We start from the raw sequence: 24754 nt of genomic DNA, 5'->3' as shown, positions 1-24754 counted from the left end.
ATGTGAATGCCTCGTCAGGACAAACCGCGCCTCCCCCCCTACACACACACAGACGCACACACACACACACACACACACACACACACACACACACACAAAGGTCAGGGAGTAATGTCTGCTGGAATTCTGTGTCCTCAGGGCTTTTCTCATTAGCAACCCGGGAGTGGGTGGATCTCTGGCGTCAATCAAATAACACTGTAAAGCACGATTTATAGTTAGTGCGCATCAATGTCTTGCACCTAAAATAGCCGATCTACAAGCTCACAAAGCGCCACACTGCTACGTGTTGTGAGGTTGTAGATCGGCTATTTTCGGTGCATGATGCAATGTGCAACCAAGTATGAATCAAGCACAAGACTCTTCTAGGAGGAAGCAAACAAACACACTCGAGCTGCGCACTCTTCGTAACAAGCACAGGCTAATACAGTTGGGACACTTCTGCAGCCAAAATGAAAAGCAACTCCGAAAGTTGCTTTTCACTTACAGCTCAGCAACAAATGCTTTTTTGCCCCCGCATCCCCATTCCCGACCACATGCAGTGCACCATCACACATATCCCACAGTTAATCTCCACGCCTCGGCCTCCAGGCTGACAGTTCAGCTTGATAAGGTATCCGTTTTTCCATTATTGTGTCTAGGATGATGGCTGCGAATATGTACACATGTACAGCTAATACAGCGCTGTGTCTGCCTCAGTGATGCTTCTGACTGGTGGAGCCTAATACCACCTGATTGCCAGCGCTCAGAGAGGCTTTGCTCCCAGACTGCCTCCCTCCCGTCCGCCTCCTCTTCCAGCTCTGTTGTTTGGTCTCTGGAATAATCTAATAGGCACATTCCGCCTGAGATGTTTCTGCCTAATATATCCTACAAGCGGCAGCATGAACTGGCTGAGAGGGAAGGCTACAGTAACTGTCTCAATGGTTGCAAGTGTCCTCATCAACACAGCAACAATGATGCAAACAGTACACAGTAAAATCATCAGTGATCATTTAACTTGTATGTATACAGTATATACTGCTCAAATAAATTAAGGGAACAAAGTGTTCCCTTAATTCGTTGAGCAGTTCATATCCAGCCTTTATTTGTCATGGGTGATAAAATGACAGAGCAGGTGATAAGCTTGCATCCACTGGTCAGCTGCCATATCAGCCCTCGGAAAGATATGGCAGCTGACCAATCAGCATAAGCTAAAGCTGTATCAGCCCTTGGGGCAATACGGTAACTGACCAAACAGCACATGCTAAAGGGCCACCACGTGCTATACTGTCACCATGGGTAACTTTGCGGATAGAGGAACTCACCATGTCAAACAGATTAAACTCTGATGGTTTGGTAACACTCACGACATTGGAGTTAATCTAGGCGTAAGAAAATCTAAACACAGATCGGAAACTGCGACCTTGGGCACTTCAAAGATTGGCTGGTTAATGGTGAGGCTAATCATGCTTTCAGCCAACTCCTGATGGGAAATCCCATTTATGGGCATGACCATAGCGCTCTGATCGGTGGTTCTGGAAAACCGGATCTCCATATATGCCTATATATGGGCATATAGTTGGATTGGCGGTTCTGGAAAACCGCCTATACGACCCACTTGACACCGGGCATGGCACTCCCTCGGGTCTTTGGAGTTTGAAGTCGATCGGACGGTTCTCGAGATACGTGAACTACACTGAAAGATACACAGATTTTGCATACATTATACTGTAGTAGGATAGTGCTAGATTTGTGCTGCTGATTCTTTTTACACAGCAGCTCAAAAGGAAGAGCTCTAGCCTAGGTTCACTTAGTTGACTGAGTAAATAAACTATGTACGGTGAAAAGAAAGGGGAAAAAAATAATAAGCCAACTGCCTATAGTACATTCAGTAAGATGATTGTATGCTTAACAAGCATATTTAATCACAGTGGTGGAACCTTCCATAAAAATTCACACTGCCAGCAGTTCATCCACCTGCTTGCCACTCAACATGTCTGTTTCAGGTGGCATCCTCGAGTATTCCCTATACACCACTAGAGGCATCTGTCTGGAACACAGAACAGGCAACACAAGACATTAACTAACTACATCGCAACAACAAAAAAAACTCAGACATGACTGAGAATGAAGATGTCAGTACTTTTCATCAAGGGAAAGCAACTCGCTCCAAATTGTTCGTCACTGTCGCTGCCTCATCAAGAGAAGAAGTTGAGGAGGCAGAGGATAATCAAATTTTAACCGTCCATCACTTTGAGTTTGCGGGAGACTCGGGGAGAGAAATCCTCGGAAAGGGTTACCGAGCAATCTCTCTCATTTTCTCTGTTTCTCGCCTCCACTTGGAGACTGGTGATGTATGTGTCTCCAATATACCAACTTCAGCAGAACCGTGATTGGCTCTTTTGTGGCTGTCCTATCAGATGGAGGCCTTAAAAAAAAGAGAGCGAGAGAGAGAGAGAGGTCTCCCTCAGCCAGCCTCATTCATTCCGTCCTGCTCCGCTCTGCAAGGCCAACAGAATGAGAAGTAGAACAGACAGCAGTGGGCAGCTGGATTAGCCAGACAGGCCGAAACACACTCAGTGAGTTCCTCACTGATCACTATCTGACACACAGGCAGGGGAAAGTAATCAGCAGCGCAACCCATTCCTACTTTTCTCCTGCACCAGCATTTTATCACAGCAAACTGTATCTGCAACTGATACACAGATATCCCAGGGAGCCATGGATGTAGGTAGTGATTACCAAGAATACAGCACAGAGGTTCAAACCACATTACGCCTACACACACAGGGTTCGATTTGTTAAAAAAACAGAAGGGGTGGACATTTTCTTAACTACTTAAGCCCTATATACTTGGTCGTACAACAAATAGAGAAAATAGCCAATGTACATGCTCACACGTGTTTCGTCGCAAAAACAATTATTAAATACAAAATTACAAATTTGACCAAAATAGGGATGCCAGGGTGGTTAAAATAGCCTTCATGTTTTTTTTATTCAATTGTTAAATTGTAATATTATCAAGCACACATGTCAAACATATCAGACAGTATACATTTCTCAAAAGGAAATGCATGTATTTGATTCAGTCTGACCAGAAGCAGGGATAAAACACATCCCCACCGGCGATTAAAATTAATGACCAGCGGGGGATATCAAAAGCAGAGGCATGGACTTTCCCCACCACCCCCCTAAGCAAATCCAACCCTGCATAGAGTGTATACAAAAATAGCACAAATTCAGTTACCGAAACTTACTGTAACTCCATTCATGGCTCCACAGGGAGCATACCACAGGATAAAGCCATGAAACACAATTACGACCAAAACGGGCCTGAGCCATGTTTCACATCACCATGCTTCATATAAACGGATATTTAACATTATATTTTGTTTCTGTGTTGGCTGTGAATTTATGTTTGTGAGTGCACTTCTGTGTGTGTTTGTGAGTGCACTTCTGTGCGTGTGTGTGTGTGTGTGTGTGTGACTGTGTTTTGTTTTGTTTTACTATATTAATGATATTTATCGATCATTAAAACCAGAAATAAAGATTCGGGGAGTTAGGGTTGCAATTAGGAAAATATTCAGGTTGGGTAAGGGGTTAAGGTTACGGTTACGGTCGGGTTAGGGGTAGTGCTTTTGAGGCTACGGTTAGGGTTAAGGTTAGGTGTGGTTGTGGTTAAGGTTAGGGCTAAGTTGGACCAGCAAGTTAAGTAAAACAAAATCACATTTCACTGAAAAATGTTGTGTGTGCAAGTGTGCACTTGGAAGGGGCGAGTGTATTTTTTCTAAACAGTGTGTGGACGTACGTTTCAAAGCATTTGTGTAGCATTTATAAACCGACTTGAAATGTGTTCCAGGAGAGCTGGTCTGTTTTCCCTTACTCCAGAGCAGGAGACAGAGATCACAGGGTGAAAAGTCAGAGGGAGGACAGCTTGACAGATAGAGCTGGGGTGGTGGAAGGGTCAGTGCTGGGAGGGCCATTTCCTCACTGATTTTTATCTGTCTATTAACACAATACACCACCTGGCAGTAATAAACACGCACACACACACACAGCCATGAGCATAAGATCACAGCACATACACACGCTTAATGCAAATAAACACAAAGAGTGACCCATAAACTACACTTGTGAGGAAACATAAAAAGTCTAAATATACATCACAGGGAGAGCTCACGCGGTTTCTCATAAGCGCAGGACACGCTCACAAGATAATGTGGTCCTGTGGCTTGGCGCTCATGCACGTACAACAAACTCCTTTCAAGGCACACATTCGCACATTAATCAAAACAAGTCTGACAAGAAACTTTGAAGGTAACTCTTTGTCCCAAGGAACCGCCTCCTTTGATTGCATTTTCCTTTTATTCTTCAGTTTAATCAGAGGAGCCTTTTCAATGGAGAATTCAATTACACCACACACCTGAACACACAATGCACTGGACCCCGTTCAGCACAGACCATTGTTGGTTTAACGTTTAGGCATCACCGTCTGTAATAGGAAATATTGATTCAAATTTCCTCCCTTTCTCCCTGTCCAAGCACCAGCATGTTGTTGTTGTTTTTTTTCTCTGAAGTTGGCTTAGAATATGAACAGATTGGAATTGAATCAAAAGTGAATGGCCGTTTATTTCATTTGGGTTTATTTCCCCCTAGACAAGCAGAGCCCCACTATAGTTTATTGCTTGGATTATCATCCTGGAAAAGCAATTAGTATGAAGTGATCCCTTCAATTCATTACTATATCAGGAGGTGTGGAAACAGAAGCGAAAGCACAAGCCCCCCCCCCCCCCCCCCCAGCAAACTCTGAGTAGCATTTGTAATAAAACTGACACAGAACTAACACACCTATCGCCCCTTTACAATGGAAACAATGAGCATGGAGGTGTTAGTAATTGAGACTGTAAGAGAATAGTAATGCACAGAAAATTCTGAGCAATGAATGCCCTTTGCAAGAGGGGAGCACCAAGGGTGATATATCCTGTGAAAGGTCAACATGGCAAAGTACGTCGAGAGAAGAAACAGGAGATATCCATACAGCTGTGGAAACAAGCGGCATTCTGGCGGCTGTGCAGGGCCATTTTAAGATTCAACAGTCCAGCCAGAGCCAAGTGGAGTATATACATCATGTCCGGGTGCACCGTGTACAGCGTCTACAAACGACTCCTGCACAGATCACTTCATAAATCTACTAAAGCGCACTTAATGAAGGTCTACGCTCCAGCCACAGAGATTTACATACAAGTTATGACACTTCAGAAGGCTCCGAGTCGATGCTGTTATCTACTTTCATTTCATTTCAGCTGGCGCGGAGGGCACTTTTTATCCAAGCAGTTTCCACAGGCCAAGTATATCAATTTCATATTACAGCCAAGAGACACTCCACTGCAAGACCACACCATAAAAACATTTAAATGGATATTTACTTCCTTAAACACAGTAATGCTAGGTTTACAATGATATATGGTATTCACCAATTCCAGTATTGTCTGCCATGCACCAATGAGTGAAGCCTCATTGGTGTGCTAATAATTAGATGGTGAGCCCAAATGATTGAACATGTGTCTGGATTTTCTTTTACAAAATAGAATATGCTTGCAGAAATATGCTCAGGAGCTGGAAGAGTTAATTGTTCGCCACAATGTTAATTTTCTAATTGTCCTATACAGACAAACAAAAATAAAGAGAGGTTATACACAGTGAATGATTAGTATTATTATTTTATAAGTAATATGACAGGGCAAAGGGAACACATATTTAATGAATCCATAAAATTCATCCATAAATATAAAATATATATTCCATAATTCATTGGCAAGCTTGTACCTCTTAGTAATAGAGAGAGAATTACAGTGTCATGTCCACAATATAGCATCCCTCCAGAATGGTGGTGTGCTCTGCAGAGCATGAACATTTCTTTGTGTGTGTGTGTGTGTGTGTGTGTGTGTGTGTGTGTGTGTGTGTGTGTGTGTGTGTGTGTGTGTGTGTGTGTGTGTGTGTGTGTGGTAGAGTGTACACTGTCTACCTGCCTCTACCACTGAGCCCATTGCCATGGGAGGGAGGGATCTGTGATCTCCCATCAAGCGCTCAGGAGAGCACAGCCACGCAAGATTGATGACACCCTCCGGAAGAAACAAAAGATCTGCCGCCTGCAAGAACTGGCTTATGAGACCTGATAGACTTGTCTCTTAATAAACATCACTGATATGTCAGCCACGGCATGTTTCACCCACTGCTGCGTCGTGGAGGGTACCGCCAAGAACTACAGCCCCCCCACTGTCGCTATCCTCCCATAGTAATATGCCACAGTGGTTACACCATAAGATCAGGCTACAATGCATGTAGCTGGGAAATAGTAAAGGCTTGCTGCTCCCCCCAACCCCACCCCGCCATTCTTCCCCTGAAATTTCTTATGGATTCTGTCACCACGCCATTGTCAAAATATTTCTTCCCTCCCCATTATCACTAAAGAGTGGACAGCAGACAGCAGGATCAGCCAACCTTTAACCATGTCCTAATTTGGGCAAGTCATTATAGGTGATTTTTTTTTTAAGTACAAACTTATCAAGCATTTAAAAAAAAATAAAAAAATAGTGAAAATAACATGTCAGCTTGTAGATTGGCTATTTTTGTTATTCGTCATATGACTACGTACTCGTATACTGTAGGACTTAAGTGGTTCATAATGGGCATCTGCTAATACACTGTGGATTCTACAACCTTACTCAGATATGTAATGCTTTTAGAGAAATATGAAATGATACTGTTGGCCACACAGTGATAGTTTACAAATATAAAACGGCAATTTGCATATCTTTAAAAGGTTGCCAGTGTATACTACACAGGTCTTTAGAGATATACTTCCTCTTTTTCCACTAAACAACAATAAAACTATTCACGTCTGATCAGTACTGTAACAAATAACTAAATAGAATACATGGATCTTATGTATTCATTAACCACTTAACCACAAAAGAAATCAACATTGAAAAAATAGCCTATCTACACACTTGTGTTGTGAGCTTGTATAGCTCCTATTATTTAAAAGAAAATGTTTGATTATTACATTTATTTATTTTTTATTATTATTATTTATTTTATTTTATTTTGCCTATAATGACATGCCAGTAATTTGGATGACAGAGTTAAAGTGATAAATAATAAATGACCATTAAATGATTAGAGTCGCCAGACGTTAGACTGAGGTGTCATTTCCATAGGGGAAGAGAGACTGAGTGACATCTACACATATATGAGCAGTTCCCCCTCTGAACTCTGCCACATTTATAGACTCTGCTATTTACAATATTTTGTATTTTCATCATAAAAAATGTTGTATCTGTCACAATTCTATCTCCCAGACTCTCCCTCAGTGCTGTATAATGCCTTGTTAAAGCCAGCCGTGTGTGAAATGGTGTTTTGAAATAAATGAAACCGACCAGGAAACTGAGGAGTGGGGGAATATTGCAATGTCAAGCTGACAGACAGGCAGTGAAAATGTAACAAGAGCTATCATCTTAAAGAAAACCAGATTAAATAAGAACCTACGACCATCGGTGCATCTCCAGCCCCTGATATTGACAAGTCGCTGGCGAGGGCCATTTTTCATTGTCTCATCAAGACAAAGCATTATGGGAGATCAATCTCCCTCCCTTGCGTCAGATGGGCACATCCACTTTAAAGTGCTGGGTGTTGGTTTTTATTATTCCTGGAAATTCACTGAATGTTTTGGAGACCATAGCAGGAGCGTCACTGTCTGACATCGGTATGAGAGGAGGGAGCATTCTTTAATCGGGAAGAATCTATAGCAGGCTATCTACTGTTGCCACAGTACAATGCAGCCCTAGAACATAGTACAACCTAAGTCTAACAGAAATATCAATTCAGATAATGGTTATGCATTGACACAGGAATCAGTGCAGGAACTTTAACCACTTAAGCCCTATAATACTTCATTGTACGATGAATAATGAAAATAGACAATCTAAAAGCTCACAATGCGTGTGAGCTTGTAGATCGTCTATTTTCACTATCTTAACCATTTTAACCCTATATACGTTTTTGATCGGAGTCCCCAAGGGGTCTACCCTAGCCCCCCTCTTTTTTTGTCTGTACACCAAATCTCTTAGCCAAAAATAGCTACAAGCGTATTGCGATGTCTCGTGAGCTTGTAGATCTGCTATTGTATTATGACATGCCCAAAATGGGGAGGCCAGGTTGAACATTTATCATTCATCAACCAAGAACCTCTGTGATCCATGCAAAACAAACTCACTGTATGGGCCAGTTCATTCTCTATGTTGCATCGCAGCACAGCACAGCAACGCAACCACAAGAAAGAGACCAAAGGAAGCCACATGTTTCTCTTGGTCTGTGTAAGAACGACGTGTGGAACTGCAATTACAGCATGAAATCATATATCACAGCTTTAACCTTGAGAGCTTGTATATCTTTAGGGGTCGTTAATTTTAAAAGTCGCCCACTAACCTGTGTTTGGGCGGGAACGCGAAGAGGGGAGGCGGATCCGTACATAAACAAACATCCCTGTAGACGTGCTGCAGGGAGACAGAGAGGGTCTACATTCAGCCAGCTGCTGGACACAGATGATGTGTAGCGCTTTGTGCCACTGGCTTCCACACACGAACGAACCTCCACGGAAAACCCTGTCAAATAGAATCATAAAACTGATCTGGAAAAAACTGAAGGCTTGGCTATTGGGGAGCAGGAGCTACGTAAATGATGCCTTTTCTTTTCTTTTCCCCCCACCCTTTTTTCCTTTTATACCACTTAAACCCTTTGTTGACTGAGGCCCCCCAGGGGTCCATACTGTACTTGGTTCCCTCCTTTTTCCCTCAACACAAATCTCTTCGCTGAAAACAGCCACGCTACAAGGTCACAACGTGCTTATAGATCTGCTATTTTTGCCACATTTTTGCCAATTTTTACAGAATATTTGCCTATTATGACATGCCCAGAATATGGACACTAGTAGTGTTCATGTGGTTAAAATGCCATGTCAAATTATGCTACAGTATATTGAGGAAATGCAGTGTAGGCCTATGCCAAGATGCATAGTCATATCTGCAGTTGGGAGGTTTTATAGCCCCAGTCTTATGAGGTAAATCCGTATTCCAGCATGAAAATAAACCCTTCCATTGAAGATATGTTGTTTGTTTGCTATAGCCTTTCAGAAAGACGATGTAGCATGTTGTCTGCTTTCATTCCAGTGCCAATTTCCTCCATGTGAACACAACTGGCGTCTCGGTTCAAACAAAAGCGACCTGCAGTCCTCATCCAGTGAGCTACTCGTCCTGTGACTGCACATCTCTGTGGTATTACCTTTATAGCCCCCGGGGGACTTAAGCATGGAGCTTTGGCGCTGCCTGTTGATTGCACTTTGACCGATCATTTCCTTGAAGTGCTCCACAATGTCACATACAAAAACCATTTTTCATTCAGCACTGAAAACCCAAGTCCACCGTGATCAAAGAGACATGAGTGCATGTGGCACTCGACAACTTCTGTCTGAATGTCCTCATTAATCTTTTTATTTTAGAAAATAATAAGTCTTTTATTTTAGACACTGCTAGGCCTACTCCCAAAGGATTTGTTGTTGAAAGAACAAAACCTAACCAAATATTTGAGAAATTAATACTTTTTAACAATTTAAGCCCTATATAACTAGGCTACTTTGTTGCCCGGGACCCCAAGGGGTCTGTACTTGGCCCCCTCTTTTTTCCCCTCTACACCAAATTTCTTCGCCAAAACTAGTCGATCTACAAGCTCACAATGTGACGCAATGTGACGCGTTGTGAGCTTGTAGATCTGCTTATTTTGCACAATGTTCGCCTATTATGACATACCCAGAATAGGGAGGCTTACAGTTCATATGGTTTATGTGTCAAACTCAGCAAATACGGTACAGACTTCCCCATTATCTCATTCCCCATGTAAAAACTATAATGTTGGGCTGATGTCTCTGTCCTAGAACCCCCCACCCCCACCCCACCGATGCTGAGCTCATTTCTCAGCAGGGAACATTGTGCAAAAACCCTAACCAAAATGCTCTTCACACTGATTAAAAAAAAGAAAAAATCAAACAAAAGAACTGAGACTATAATCAAGGGAGATTTACATCAAGCGTACTGTAGGCGACAATAAAACAGAACTTGATGTGTCCTTCCTGAGGAGAAAATCAGACCCAGAGCTGTGTTTGTGAGGATTAAGATGTTTGACGACCGGGGCCCCCTGACCGAGGCGGTTTCTGACCACAAATAAACATCAGCGGGTCCCCGTGCTCCATGGCCTCCGCACGGTCAGCAACAGGAGCGCATCAATCACAGCTGGAGTGGGGGCTCCCCAAGGCGGGAGAGCGCCGAGAAAAAAAAGCCACGGCCAGCTGCCGCCCCACAACCCTGCACTATCTTTCTCTCTCTCTCTCTCTTTCTCACACACACACACACACACACACACACACACACACACACACACACACACACACACACACACACACACACACACACACACACACACACACACACACACACACACACACACACACACACACACACACACACACACACACACACACACACACACGCACGCACATGCACATGTGCAGGCATCAGTGGTGTAAAAAAAAAGTACTCACGTTTCTTACTTAAGTAAAAGTATCAATACTACAATGTATAAATACTCTGCTACAACTAAAAGTTGGGAATTAAACATTTACTTGAGTGAAAGTACAAAAGTATTGGCATCAAAATGTACTTAAAAGTACCAAAAGTAAAAGTACTCATTATACAGAATGTCCCATTTCACAAGTTTTCAAATGTATAAAAATCTTTTCAAAATAGCAGATCTACAAGCACACAATGCGTCGCAACGCATTGTGAGCTTGTAGATCGGCTATTTTCAAATGGCTAAAATGAATATAGGGCTGAAGTGGTTAATGTATGTTTTGTGATGATAATAATAATCAAAATCTACAAAGTAACTAGTAACTAACGTTTTCAAATAATTGTAGCGGAGTAAAAGTATAATATTTGCCTCCGTGAGTAGAAGTAAAAGTACTGCAAATTGGAAATACTCCAGTAAAGTAAAAAATACCTCAGAATTGTACTTAAGTACAGTACTTGAGTAAAATGTTCTTAGTTACTTTACACCACTGGCAGGCGTGCAGACGCACACATGCAGATGTGAATTTGCCCACACAATCGAGCGCATGCGGCCAGACTTAATCTCCCTCCACAACTTAACTCTGAAAGACAGCCGGCCTGGCAAAGAAACAGAGCTGGGTAGGTTTGAACAAAATGAGAAGCAGATTATTACAGGGAAATTGTTTAAGTGACTTAATGTGACTTTCCTCTAACCACAACAACACAATGTGCAGTACAATACAAGTATCTGATTCTGCACTTGTACATGCTCTGGATAAGAGCGTCTGCTGAATACCTAAATTGTAGGCAAGACAGTACAGTACAGTACAGTACAGTACCATTTTGTCAAAGTTTTAACAAAATTCATTTTTAAAAATACATTTCGAAACTTTTTTGAAAATAGCCGTTAGTCGGTAGTCCGGCTAGTGTCAAATAGCCAAAGTATAAAATAGGGCTTAAGTGGTACAGTACTGTATATAAAAATCTAAAATCAAAATTACCTTTTCTTTTTGCCGCAAAATCTTGTCCCTGTATTGTGGCCTTAAAGATTAGTGATATTTTGGATGTTGAATCTATTTATCTTTCTTTCTTTTGAGGGGGGGATAGTATTGAGGGGGGGATAGTATTTTCTGAATAATTGCATGACACTTTTACATCGCCTCTGAAGGTGAAAATACAGTGATAATAATCCAATAGTCTGTGCTACACTCATTCCTCTCTGCCTCAAAAAAGCCTTCATATGAAATCTCAACTAAGTGAAAATTAATTTTCACATTTGGGAAAGACTGTGATGTACGTATACTATGTATCTTCTCTATTCGTTTTGCGTCAAAGTTCCTATTTTTGCTTTAAATAGACGTTAAAAGAAATGCCTGTGGATTCAATTACTGTACATGTTTATGCTTGATCTAGATCAAATACCAGTCATTAATCATTATTTAAGCCATTTACGAAAGATATTTGAACTTAATGTCTTTCTTATTTCATTGTTTTTTTGTTTTGTTTTTTAAATCAGCTGCATCTTTGAATTTTGCAATCAGTGATACCTATGCTTACACATTAGAGCAGTGTACCTCACATTATCTTTTAACATAGCACATTTGAATTGGCATTCAGACTGTTATTTCTTACATTATGTACAGTATACAAATATTCCACAGTATGTTTGGGGTTTGATGGAACAAATGCTAACCTTAAACCTAGATAACCTTTCTTCTCCTATATACAGTAGTACTAGAAGGAACAGGGCCTCTGGTTAATACTGCCCCCTGCTGGAGATAAAATGCTGACATCTATTAAGCTCAGGACAAAGTTTCACCTTGGATGAAGACAACAGTTTGATCAGAACATTGCAGTCTAGATATTGTGCATTAAATTGTCATCTCAAACTTATTGACCTGATTCAAGATGAATGCAATACAAAAGTATGTGCATAAAAGTGTCCTTCGACCAACCGCTGTCGAACAATCTGGACCCTTGATTAAGCCAGTTAAACTCTTGTATACACGTCTGCAGGGACCTTGACTGTGAAGTGGATATCTCCACATGAACATGTCTATGACATGTGTACCACTACCATCTGAAACACACAGGGTGTCCACAAGCAATACTGCACGTTTTATTTTGGGTTGCAATGTTTATCATTTTACTGTCAGAATAATACTGTTTTAACTAGCACGTTTGTCCAATATATATATACCAGAATATGAATGGAGGTGAACACATCTCTTCAATCTATTTCCCCCAGGGGTCTAAAGTTAAAGTACATTTTTTCCTCAACAACAAATCTCTTCCCCAAACTACAAGCTCATCTACAAGCCGAACATCTACAAGCCAATGTACTAGCTCAAACGTGCTGCATTGCAACGCGTTATGAGCTTGTAGATTTGCTATCTTCGCCGACTATTTGCCTATTATGGCAAGCCCAGAATAGGGACGCTAGGGTTCAAGTGGTTAATCTTTCTCAGTGTGAGTATAGAGAAGTGGTTCAAACTATTTTGGAATAATCTTTTTAAGTGCATAGTGGGCAGCTCCCGGGTCTAAATAAGTGTAAGCACGAGTGTTGAGTAGGACATCGCTGAAAAGGAACAAGCAGTCAAGCCATCCTGGGCAAAACCCATGAAAAGGCTTGAAAGGCAGAATCCAAATGTTCACTTTCATGGCTTTTTCTTTGCAAGCTCCAGTACGCTGGTCATGGTCTGGATAGCGGATGCAGCTGGGGTAAAAAAAAAAAATAGTAATGGCGCCAGCAAATTAATCTCTTCAATGTGCATAAACAGCAAAGCTCTATCATACTGCTGAATATTCATTTCCCAGGACGCAGTGTGAGCACATTAAAACAGCTGACCTCATCTGCTGGATTGATTGATATCTGTCAAAACTGTAAAAATCACCAGAAGGGGCAGAGATTCACCTGACAAATGTGTAAAGACCAACGATTTGTAAGGAGACAAAATCGCTTTAAGCCCAATTTATTGGCAAAAATAGCTGACCTATTAGCTCACAACGAGCTTGTAGGAATGCATTTTCGGTGCATGACACCGTTGTACGACAGGAACATACATTTTGGCATTAGAATGTTGCAGAGAATAATCGCAGTGGTCTGAATTACTCTAAAGCACCATCTGACCACAGTCAGTGACATTTACAGTATGAGCACAATTAACACTATGTTTTAAGATTCTAAAAGTAGGTATTAAATGTCAAATTTAGACAAGTTTACTATAAAGAACTATATATTGAACATGACTTTGGATTTATGACCTACAAATGTATTATAGTGTATAATTTGTGTTATAATTGAAAGCTGGTTAGGGATGCATTAATTAGTCAAGGGTCCTTTCCTCCTACGCCATCACTCCATTATGAACATTGCCCATACAAAGCGCTCTGTGTAATTGATATTGTGAACAAAGATCATAAAATCTACCACCTAAATCGGATTAAAAAAATAGTTAATTGGTCGACTTATTACATTCCAGGGGTCCATTATGAAGAGTTACATTCAATGGAACCTCCCTTCCTCATTCCTTTTCTCTGGGAGGTAATTGAATTTCTAATAGAAAATTTAGTTTTTGAAATGACCTTTTTCAATCAAGGCTCTTTAATTGAAACTATATCTTTTTCTATCACTGGGTGTTATTTAATTAAATGTAAATCAAAAATATATAGGACAGTTTCATCCTCAAACTATGTGCACATTTTGACAAAGACTCATGTCTGGGTAGACGCTTGACAGTGTGCAATTTCAACCATTCACAAATTGACATATCACCTAATAAAATAATGTTTCCAAAATATGTCTTTCAAATGAAATACAAGTTATTTTCCTGTAACTATAGTTATATGATCATGTAACTGTTAGAAGACATTTTCAAAAATAATGAATCCAAAGGAAATGGATCCAAATGAGATCACTGAAAAAAACTTAAGTACAGAAGAAAATGCAGACTGAAAACTTCATTGCAGTGTTGTTACTGTGAATAGCCTGCTGTCCTCAGCTCTGGGTAAAAGGCAAATCACATTTATGACAGCAGATTGTGGCACAAACGGCTTCATCCCTGTTAATAAGGAGCAAACACAACGTGCAGACGAGACCCAGGTGCCACTTCAATTTCACCCCAGAGTTTGTGACTTTCTATGTAATGAGCAGCTATCTGTTAATATGGTTTAATGCGATGAATCTTCTTTGATCCCATATTTTAGGTGCAAAAAGCATTCGAGAAACAGTATGTGGTGGTGTTTTTTTTATGCAGCTTAAAGTCCACTGTGTCAAAAATATACAACAACATATGCTTGGGCTGGCTGTTAAAACCTGAGGTGAGGGAACTGATTCTAAAGAAAATAATAAAAACACCCAGTGTATTCCATCAACCACAACAGTATCTGACATAGACAATAGTGGACAAATACTAGTGTGTCCCCAAAATGTGTCTAACCTTTCAACATAAAGGAACATTCCTTGCTGATTCCCTTAATGCAGCAGCTGCCGCTGTGTATCCCACCCCCCACCCCCTATCCACTCCGCCACCCCACGCCTGCCACCCCCGCCCCTCTCGATCCCCTTTTCTTTTCAAATCAAGTTCAACATCTGGAGGAAGATAAGTCTCTGAAACTCCCTTTGTTCTCCGTGTCAGAACAATATTTGAGTTGGGCTAAGTCGTAACTTAGGGCAGCTGCCTCCGTCTGAGTAATATTTTGTCCAAAAATGTGATTTGTATTTTTATTAGAATGTTCGCCTATAATGACATGCCAGGATCAAAGTGGTTAATTGGGTGTGTGAGTTTCAACATTGGTTTGAATCGAAGTAGACTTCTACAGCTGCTTTACCCATCCAGATTCAATGACCTGGAGCATTGTGCACATCAAGATCTAACCGGAAAAATATGGCTGTATGCTGAAAACTGTGTTTTGGACCAAGCCCTAAGGAAGACTGCGCGCGCGCACACACACACACACACACACACACACACACACACACACACACACACACACACACACACACACACACACACACACACACACACACACACACACACACACACACACACACACACACACACACACACACACACACACACACACACACACACACACAGAAAATTGAAAATGTTTTGCCATTGGCTGTCTGGCTTTATGAAAGATGCATGAAGAGGTCATGGTCAGATCATTAAAATATTCTTGTCACTGGTCCCCTGACAAATTGTATAAAAGGTGGGAAAGTGAAGACATTCTGACATGCATTTATAATATAAAAAGGTGTCATCTAATCCAGTGGTGCTTTCACACACACTAATACAATCAGCCTAATAAAAGGGACCCAGGATACACAAAGGATTATGTCAACTCGGTGTCTAAGCTCAACTACACAGGGTACAAATAAGTGACAGTATCTGACCAACAGGGACCAATAACTAGGGTGTGAGTGTGTGTGGGGGGGGGGGGGGGGGGACATACCCAAGCAGCAGTTGTTTGTTTCAAATACGCCCTTGTGTGTATCACCCCTCAGAACATAGGACGCGTTCTACATGCAATGTGACATGACAAGACTTCCTCTATTCTTAACTTCTGCCTCTGTGGCTGCTGGGGGTGAGTGGGGGCTTCTGGCAGTGGCCTGACAGTGGAGCGTCTGACACAACACCCCCCCCCCCCCCCCCCCCCCACCACCCCCACAACACCCACCCGCGTACGCGCGCACACGCGCACACACACACACACACACACACACACACACACACACACACACACACACGATGATGCCTGCAAGACAACATGCAAGATGCCATCTGCCGGGGCCCCACCCCCTCCCGTCTCTTTCTCTGCTGCCCCGAATGCCGCCATAACCACTGACAACGCAACAAGCTAATTAGGAGATTTACTGTGCTAATTACACATGCACAGAAGTGTTGCTAGAAATTCCTATTTGGGGGTCTTCTCTGCGCGTGATTTACCCTCGATTAAAGGTAAATGTAGCATGTAAAACTGTGTGATTGTCTTTACACCCCTGTACAGACGATGATTTAGAATGACACCCGACAGACAGCTGGAATGGCTGAGGGCCACCTGACTTCTGAGGGGTTGGAAGGAAAGAGAAGCTCTCCAAGCCCCTGCAACCAACGTGAGAAATTAGTTCGGTGGTGACGAGGCGATGCTAGACAGTAGATAACACCCACGATCCATAACATTCTGATGTACTTTCTCCATCAATTAAGAGATATAAGCAACACCATGACTGCGAAGGCAACAAACCTATAGGGCAAATGCCTCTCATCCAACCACAATAGCTTGCTTTGATTAGAAAAAAAATATTTTGTTGATCCCAAAAGCTGGAAGATTAAAATGAGTCACCAAAATATGCTGAAGAGGTTATTGGCTACGTTACGATGCCAGTTTCTTGCAAGAGGAAGATACACTATGCTGTAAATGTAACAGTAGGAGCAAGCAGGTTATTGGGAGAAAAACAAATGGCGATTTTGTTCACAATAGCCTGCAAAATCAGTTGTATTGCAAGAATATTCTTTTAGAAATGATAGATTCCAAAGAAAACCTACTTAAAAACTTTGCTGCCATACAGGGGTGTGATCATGAGAGATAAACTGTAATTCTCAACAGTCTGAGATTGAAAGTGTTACGCCCAGTGCTACATTCTATCAGCACTGACTGCGTTCACACACACTGCTTCCAAACTCCAAACTCGCCATGTCTGGCATTCACAAGGCCAACCTCAAACCACAAACCAACCCATTCCGTCCCGGTTTAGGCACCAATAAACCAGAATAGCATCTATCTGCAATGCGGGAAAACACAGATGGAATCACAGAACTAGGATTTCATAACATGATGGAAGTGATTTGGGGAGATTTCATTCAATGTGTGAACATATTCATTTAGAATTGCTTGTCCATCGACTTTCTGTCACTCTCCTTATAGTTAGTGAGTACTCTGCACCAGCGCACACACCAGATGAACCACATGAACAGGTATGAGCTAAATAGAAAATAGAGTGAGTGAAGTCAGAGGGATTATTCTTGGAATCATATTCACGTGTAACGCTACTACTAACCAAGGGCTTGTGTCCAATAGTTAGGGCACTTCAAGAACCAGCAGCCCCATGCTCTCGTGCAGCCATGCTATGGCTGAGCCACAGTTGCCTCGTTACCGGTGCAGGCAGGAGTACAACAGTAGAAAATGTCTGTAAACCCACAGGGTCTCTACATATTAATGAACTGCTCCTCACAGGGGAATTATGGGGCCGTCTATTTTCCTTTCCTCTCCTTTTTTATGCTCGTTTGTTTAATTAAAAGAGTGTGTTTTAGGGAAATGAGCCGTTGTCTCCTGCCTTCAGGGCAACTCTCACCATGAGTAGGGTGCTGACATTTAGCTGGGAACAGTAGGCTGCATTGCTAACAATGATCAAACCAGAGCCCTTGTGAAACATCACAATAGAGTGTTATTCTTGCCATTAAGATTCTACAGGTAATTTAGGCTGGCTCATATTGATATATTTTAGTATACTGAATATGTGGAGTAAAAAAGTAATCATATATAACCATATACCGTTGTGTCAACAGGCCTACACTGGAAAAAGATACATGGTGTGAATTCCTCACAGCTCATGAAAAAAGGATAGTACTGTATAAGCTAAGATATAACTAAATAACAAAGGCATGGGGGCACCGTGGTGGCTCACCTGGTAAAGGAGCATGCCAGGAGCTTCCCACCTTTCCTTTCTCTCATCTATAAAGCAGCAATGCCCCCTTGCCCATCCCCCAACCAAGATGTTGTATTCATCAGTTTTTTCTTTTCTTTTTTCAAGCAAAATGGTATGAAATTAGATGAAAATGAAACATGCATGTCATTGTCTCCAAATTTAAAGTTTTTTTGTAATAGATTTCATGAAAGATTTTGTATAAAGATTTACACATTTTCTAAAAATGAGAACGCATGGACCAAAAGACTAAAGTCCAAGTACATGATACAAGCCACAGAATGTAAAAGAAAAGCCCTAGGCAGTGTTCAGATCCTTCATCATTAATAGCACTGAGGTATCAGAGGGACTTATCTCCTCTGTAACAATAACATGGATAAACAGGACATCCTTTGGCTAGAATCATTCCAGAGCATCCATAAGACATCCAATCTCCCAATACTTTATCCTTCTTGAATCACATTTACTCAAAGGCGCAGAATAAATGAGACCGAGCTTCAATTCAAAAGGAAAGCAGGCACAAGGATTTTTCAGCATGAACCAATGACAGGTTTGTGGAGAATAAGACCACACTCAAATCCCTGTTTTAATTGCTTTTCTACAGTGGTAACAAAGGAGTAATTTACAATGAACTAGACCACATACAATACCATTCTCTGCTGGCTTGCCCTAGTTATTCGGTGAAAGAAACTTTTAATTCAAAGTGCTGTGTAGATTAATTTTCTGATATGTTAAGCATTGTTCTGCATACTAATTGACACAGTTTTTATTGTGCATAGCACGTCTTTTCATGGAGGCATAATTAAGGGGGTTGGTAAGGCTTTTATGGCACATATTAGAGCAGAAATTACCATTTCTGTTTGAGGGTTAAAATGACCAATGTTGTTTCTGACTCATTTACAGTATGTACCCCACTTAATGGTTTTTAAATTACTCTAATATTCAGCAAAAAGCATAGAAAGAGATGGAGAGCAATTAACTGAACCTTTATATTGGCCCTCAAACATGACTTTAAAATGCAATAAAACAGAAATTGAGTTTGTTCTTTTAGACAAAATGTGCAGGTTACATTGCAAATATGACAATTCACTTTGTGCCTATTTGTTAACAAATTGACAAGCAAAACAAATCATATGTTCTTTGCTTTGCTCTGCAATTGATATGTTGATGATGTTGTTTATTTCTCTAATTTCTCAGTTTTCTACAGTAAGAGGGTGTTTTCCTGCTCACTCTGCCCTCTGTATGTCATAACGTGGAACTGCAACAACAGAAACCTTTAATTTATTCTATAAATTCTAGGATTGTCTTTAAATAATCACCTGCAAGTGTCTCTCTAATATAAAATTGGAAAACTGGAAAGTGCTTCAATCCTCTCAGCTCTCATCACCCCGCCCCCAGAAAAGACTTTCTTCAAATGTCATAGATGGAAACATTGCACCCCCTTGTGTTTGAACATCATATAAAAACGAGAAGGGCTTACCAAATTTAGCTTCAGCGATTCCAAGCTGACCAAGGACAAGATGGGGGTATTATCTCCACACTGGCCTGGGCATGCCTCAGGAAGAAGTACTGTAGCTAATGTGGCCCAGGAAAGGGAAGACTCTGATTCTCTGCTGGAACTGTTACCTCCGTGACCCGATGGATGGATGGATTCAAAGCTTGGACAGCTCCTAAAAAAGCAATGTAAAGTTATTCTAAATCCTACAAATTAATATAAACTCTCAAATAGTAGTATTTAATTGTCTCTAATTTGAAATTCTTCATATTTTACAACTATATTGGTCTAGTACTGTACCGTATATGAATATGTACAATACAGAGTAAATTGGGCAGGTAATCTTTAAGTTCTGGACATTCTGGACAACAATAAAGTTAAGTGTAATGAGCTCATCTGTTGCTATCAAACGTTTTTACCAAAATACAACTCTTCCACCAACAAATGATATTGTGTTGCTGAACGTTCTAATACCATCTTTGTAATCCCAGGCTGGACCAGAAGATGTAGTCACCTGATAAGAATGAACCCGTTTCGAGCTTGCTGCACTAGTTCGTCATGTCCGCCTCTTTCATCTCACATCCTGAAAACAAAACCTGACAGGAGAGCATTCGCTTCAATCAACAAAGATTCACAGAAACCAAAGTAATGATTTATATTGTAATGAACTATTGCACAGAATAATTTGACAGTCAGATAAAACTGTACTCCTATCACATAAAGTAACAGTTGAATCACATCACTTCCATATTGTAATCATTCAAGTAAATGTGTTATGGATAACTTTTCCGGCAGAAAATTAAGGTGGGGAAGATGGCCACCAAAGCTTTGATGAAAACATCCCTTTGCGTTCAGAGACATGTATACAAGTGTCACAACGCTTTTAATGATTTAGAACATACAACAACAGAACATTAAAGAACATTAAAACAAGCCGCTGTGGCTTCCCTGAGGATCAATGATGTCGTGTTGATGATGAAGGGATGGCAGGATGGTGAATCTGAGATTATGAATTCACACAAAAACACACTTTCAGACTACAGACCTGTAAGGGTCCATTTGGACCCCTGGGGGTCCCCGGACCCGACGTTGAGAACCAGTGTTCTAGACACGTCATAGAAATTGCCAACCTTTGTCAAATGTCTAACTGTATGAATATTTAAGCTATGGTAAAGCGTGACAAAATGTAATATCCTCTTTCCTATTAATCTCCTCTTTCCTATTAAAACCAAATCTGTGTTTGTGTGTGTGTGTGTGTGTGTGTGTGTGTGTGTGTGTGTGTGTGTGTGTGTGTGTGTGTGTGTGTGTGTGTGTGTGTGTGTGTGTGTGTGTGTGTGTGTGTGTGTGTGTGTGTGTGTGTGTGTGTGTCACTCTGTGGCCGGCGTAACTCAGAATCCTGTATACAGAATAAAACAAGAGTACAACAGTACATCGTGAAACACCCAGTGTTGAATACTGGGCGGGGGTTGACCTGACATTATTATCTAGGACCCGAGGAAGCTGCTGGGGGGAATAGCCTTTAAACGACATGTGCTCTATAAAGGCCCCTCAACATGCTATTCCAATGTGGGGTTGATTGGATGGATGTTGCATTCATTATACTAGGCCGATGGCTGTCGGAATGCATTCTCATTGGGAACACACCCATTGTACCCATCTGTCTGTATGTCCACACCAGGAACCCATTCCTCGGTTCCTTGGTGACACACAGCCGAGTCTGAAGTCAACCGATCAAACCGTTCTCGAGATATGCAACAGACAAATACTGTACATACACTGCATATAGAGTTTTGTGCATTTATAGATGGATATATGCCGTTTTCTGAAAAATGTGCCCCTCCACTATTTCCGGAAGCTAGTTACAGCCTGTTTGACGCTCGTTGTTACATGACTCCTGAGATCATTGTCTCCGCCAGGCCGAAGGCGTGGCAGAGACTATGTTTTTCACCCTGTCCGTCTGTCCGTGAGTGTGTCCGTGTGTCTGTCTGTGACCAGCTAATCTCCGGCACCATTGGGCCGATCGCAGCGAAACTGTGCACGCACACTCCCTGGATGCCAGAGCAGAACCTCTGCCCGAAATGTTCAGATTGGCCTGTTATAGCACCATCAGGAGGTTGATTTTTGCAAAACACATATTTTCGTACTACTCCTACAGATGTTGTCCAAACATCACGCAAATCGGTACACAGCATCTCTATAGTCATTAAACGAAACGGGTCTTTCAAATTTTTCATATTCCATCCTGATCTTCGAAAGTTTGCAGGAGTGATCCGTGAAATTTTGCATGCACATTCCCACTAGGCCGAGGAGAAAATGGCAATGCCACTTGAAAATGTTCTAATCAGCCTCATGGTGGCACTATAACAGGCCAATTTGCGTTTTTGCCCATAACTGCACGATCTGAGTAAAACTTTGTATGCACACTTCCTAGAGGCCAAGGAAAAACCTTTGCCTTGTATTTTTCACATCTGCCTGGCGGAGACCTGTGCTCCGAGGAGCACAGGTTTGGTAGGGGGGAAATTTGTGACATTTGTAACACCCCCTGGGTCTATATGAAAATCGCTTTTGACTCTGCATTGTTTAGAGGTACTTCAGTGTGTGATTCAGAGTTATGGGCCAAAACATAAAGTAGCCTGGTATAGAGCCACCATGAGGCCAATTTGAAATATTTGGGGTGGTGTGTCTTCCACCCCTTTATCTTTTTGGTGTTATTTTTTATATGTTGATTAATTGAATATATAGGACCTTTTTGGTGTTATCCTTTTAGAGTCTAAAATGATAACACCAAAAGAAATTAGACCAAGTGTTTGACTGTACTCGTGCTGTTTTGCATTTTTGTCTAATAAAATATTCAATCAATCCTAGGCCTACCGACAGTGAAAAAAAGAAACTTTCTTTCCTTTCCTTTCTCGTCCCTCATGACTTCCTGCTTCACAGCGAATAAGAGCTGAGTTCCCCGAGACGGGGGTGCCGGGTTACCGTTGACAAGGGTCTGTTACCGGTCAGGGACTTCCTGTTTGCAACGTTGGGTCTCTATGTAGCGGAGTGTCATGTCACGTATGAAGAACCTCCAGATTGTCCAGGTGATGATGAGGACGATTCCCAGCACCCAGCACTGAGCGACGAAGAAGGGTATGGGAAGCATGATGGTGTTTGGGTCGTACTTCACCACGATGAGGAACTCTGTGACGATGACGGCCACCACCAGCCATGCCTGCGGACCCAACTTTTTACAGAACCGTGGGTCGTCCATGAAGTCGTAGACCTCCCGCATGGCCACGCCTCCCACTTTAAGGAGGAACACCATTCTCAGAAGAATCAGGTAATGCTCTGGAGGCATCCACAAGACGAACTTCAGGTAGAACGTATTCAACTCTGCCAACAGGAACATGAAGATAATTCCCAGCACAGCCAACCAACGTGGCAGGCTTGATGCTGGCTTCCATTCGAACTTCACCCAGCTGTATGGGGTGAACTGGAATGCAATGCGCTTAATCTTACCCTTGTATGTAGGAATGTTCCAGAGTCCCTGCCACTGGTACGTTTTCAAAGACAGCCAGCTGAGAGTCTTCATACCATAATATATACCCAAACCATTACAAACCAGTACATCCATTATCCAGTGGTCCCACCAGCACTCAGAGAAGTTTGGTAGCTGATGTTCCAGACTGTACTCCAGAAACTCAAACATGACAGAGATAATCATACACATCCACCAATCACGAATCACCAAGGTCTTGATGTACCAACCCAGGAAGTGGGCGGGGACAAAGCCATCCATCTTGTCCCAGACGTTGTGGAACGGGTCAGAGGGGCTTCCAGGGTCATAGATGAGACAGTTGCCTCCATAATCCTTCTCTGGCAGTGGAACTCCCAGTTTCGGATCAATGTACTTCATAAACTTTCTGCCATCGTGCACCGTCTGAAAAAGGATGAAGATGAGAAACAGTTCATAAACAACTGACACACACAACCAGAATCTCCAATAGGCAGGGTGAGGTCTGGTGAAGGGTCCATCTTTGGCCTGGGTCACACCAAAACACAGAAACACCAGAATACTGGCAACAATACCTCTCTTGATATTATAAGTTGTGTTGTGTGGTGTATCATCCAATAGAGTCGCATACACAAGAACACATGTCAGAATAAACAATACTGTTACTGTATGAGCACGCCAGAAAAACGTGTTTGTTCCATCGTCTTCTACTTCAGATTCTGTATTCCTCCTTGTCAGATTTTCCATGGAGGTCGGCTGTTTGATCTGCTTGGCTTTACTCCGTAAGCCGTGATCCACAGACCCTGCCCCGGCTGCCACCAATGGTTCCACCGACCACTTAATCTTATTTCGGTTTTCCGGTAGGAACAGATATGAGTCTTTCATCTTTGTCTTTATTGTATTTCATCTAAAGCTTTGTTCAGTCCAATAGCCTTTGAGGTATGGAGATGCACTGTGAGATTAAGAGGGCATTATTAGACGGAGCGTGATGTAGGTAATGATGTCACTTACTTGAGGAGGGTTTTAATGAGTCGTCTACGTATACAGTACATGACGTTTCTATGACAACACATTTGAGCATAGTTTCAGCACTGTCTGATCCCCATTGATTTCTATTATCAAATTAAAGTTAAATTAAAGTTAAATGTTTCAAAAAATGATGTGAAAAACAAACAGACAGATTGTAGACGGCTAGCCTCCTACAGAGCCACACGTAAGAGCCACACGTAACTCGTATTGTTGCTGTTGGTCGGAAATTGGTCGGTTGGAGTTAAGATACAAGCTCTTGTTAATACATTACTTTTCATTGATTAAATATTATTTATAAAACCAGACTTCGAACCTGGTATCTCTATTTGGGGTAAAATATTTTTAAATAATAATAATAATAGTAAAAATAGCTAAAGAAAACAAAACATCTA

General features: G+C 41.6%; 1 protein-coding gene across 1 annotated transcript; it reads right to left on the bottom strand.

Annotated features, from left to right (window-relative positions):
• Nucleotides 1-1929: 1929 nt before the first annotated feature.
• Nucleotides 1930-24218, bottom strand: LOC311051502 (phosphatidylserine synthase 2-like; the record flags this gene model as incomplete). The annotated part of the gene is made up of 2 exons (XM_084066080.1): nt 1930-2026; nt 22837-24218. The coding sequence occupies 2 exons, from the start codon at nt 24216-24218 to the stop codon at nt 1930-1932; spliced, it is 1479 nt and encodes a 492-aa protein (XP_083922206.1).
• Between the last annotated feature and the right edge of the window lie 536 nt (nt 24219-24754).

This window comes from Gymnoscopelus microlampas, assembly GCF_963454915.1.
Source record: "Gymnoscopelus microlampas genome assembly, chromosome: 9".
In the NCBI taxonomy this organism is placed as follows: domain Eukaryota; kingdom Metazoa; phylum Chordata; class Actinopteri; order Myctophiformes; family Myctophidae; genus Gymnoscopelus; species Gymnoscopelus microlampas.
This window is presented reverse-complemented; position numbering and strand designations above follow the sequence as displayed.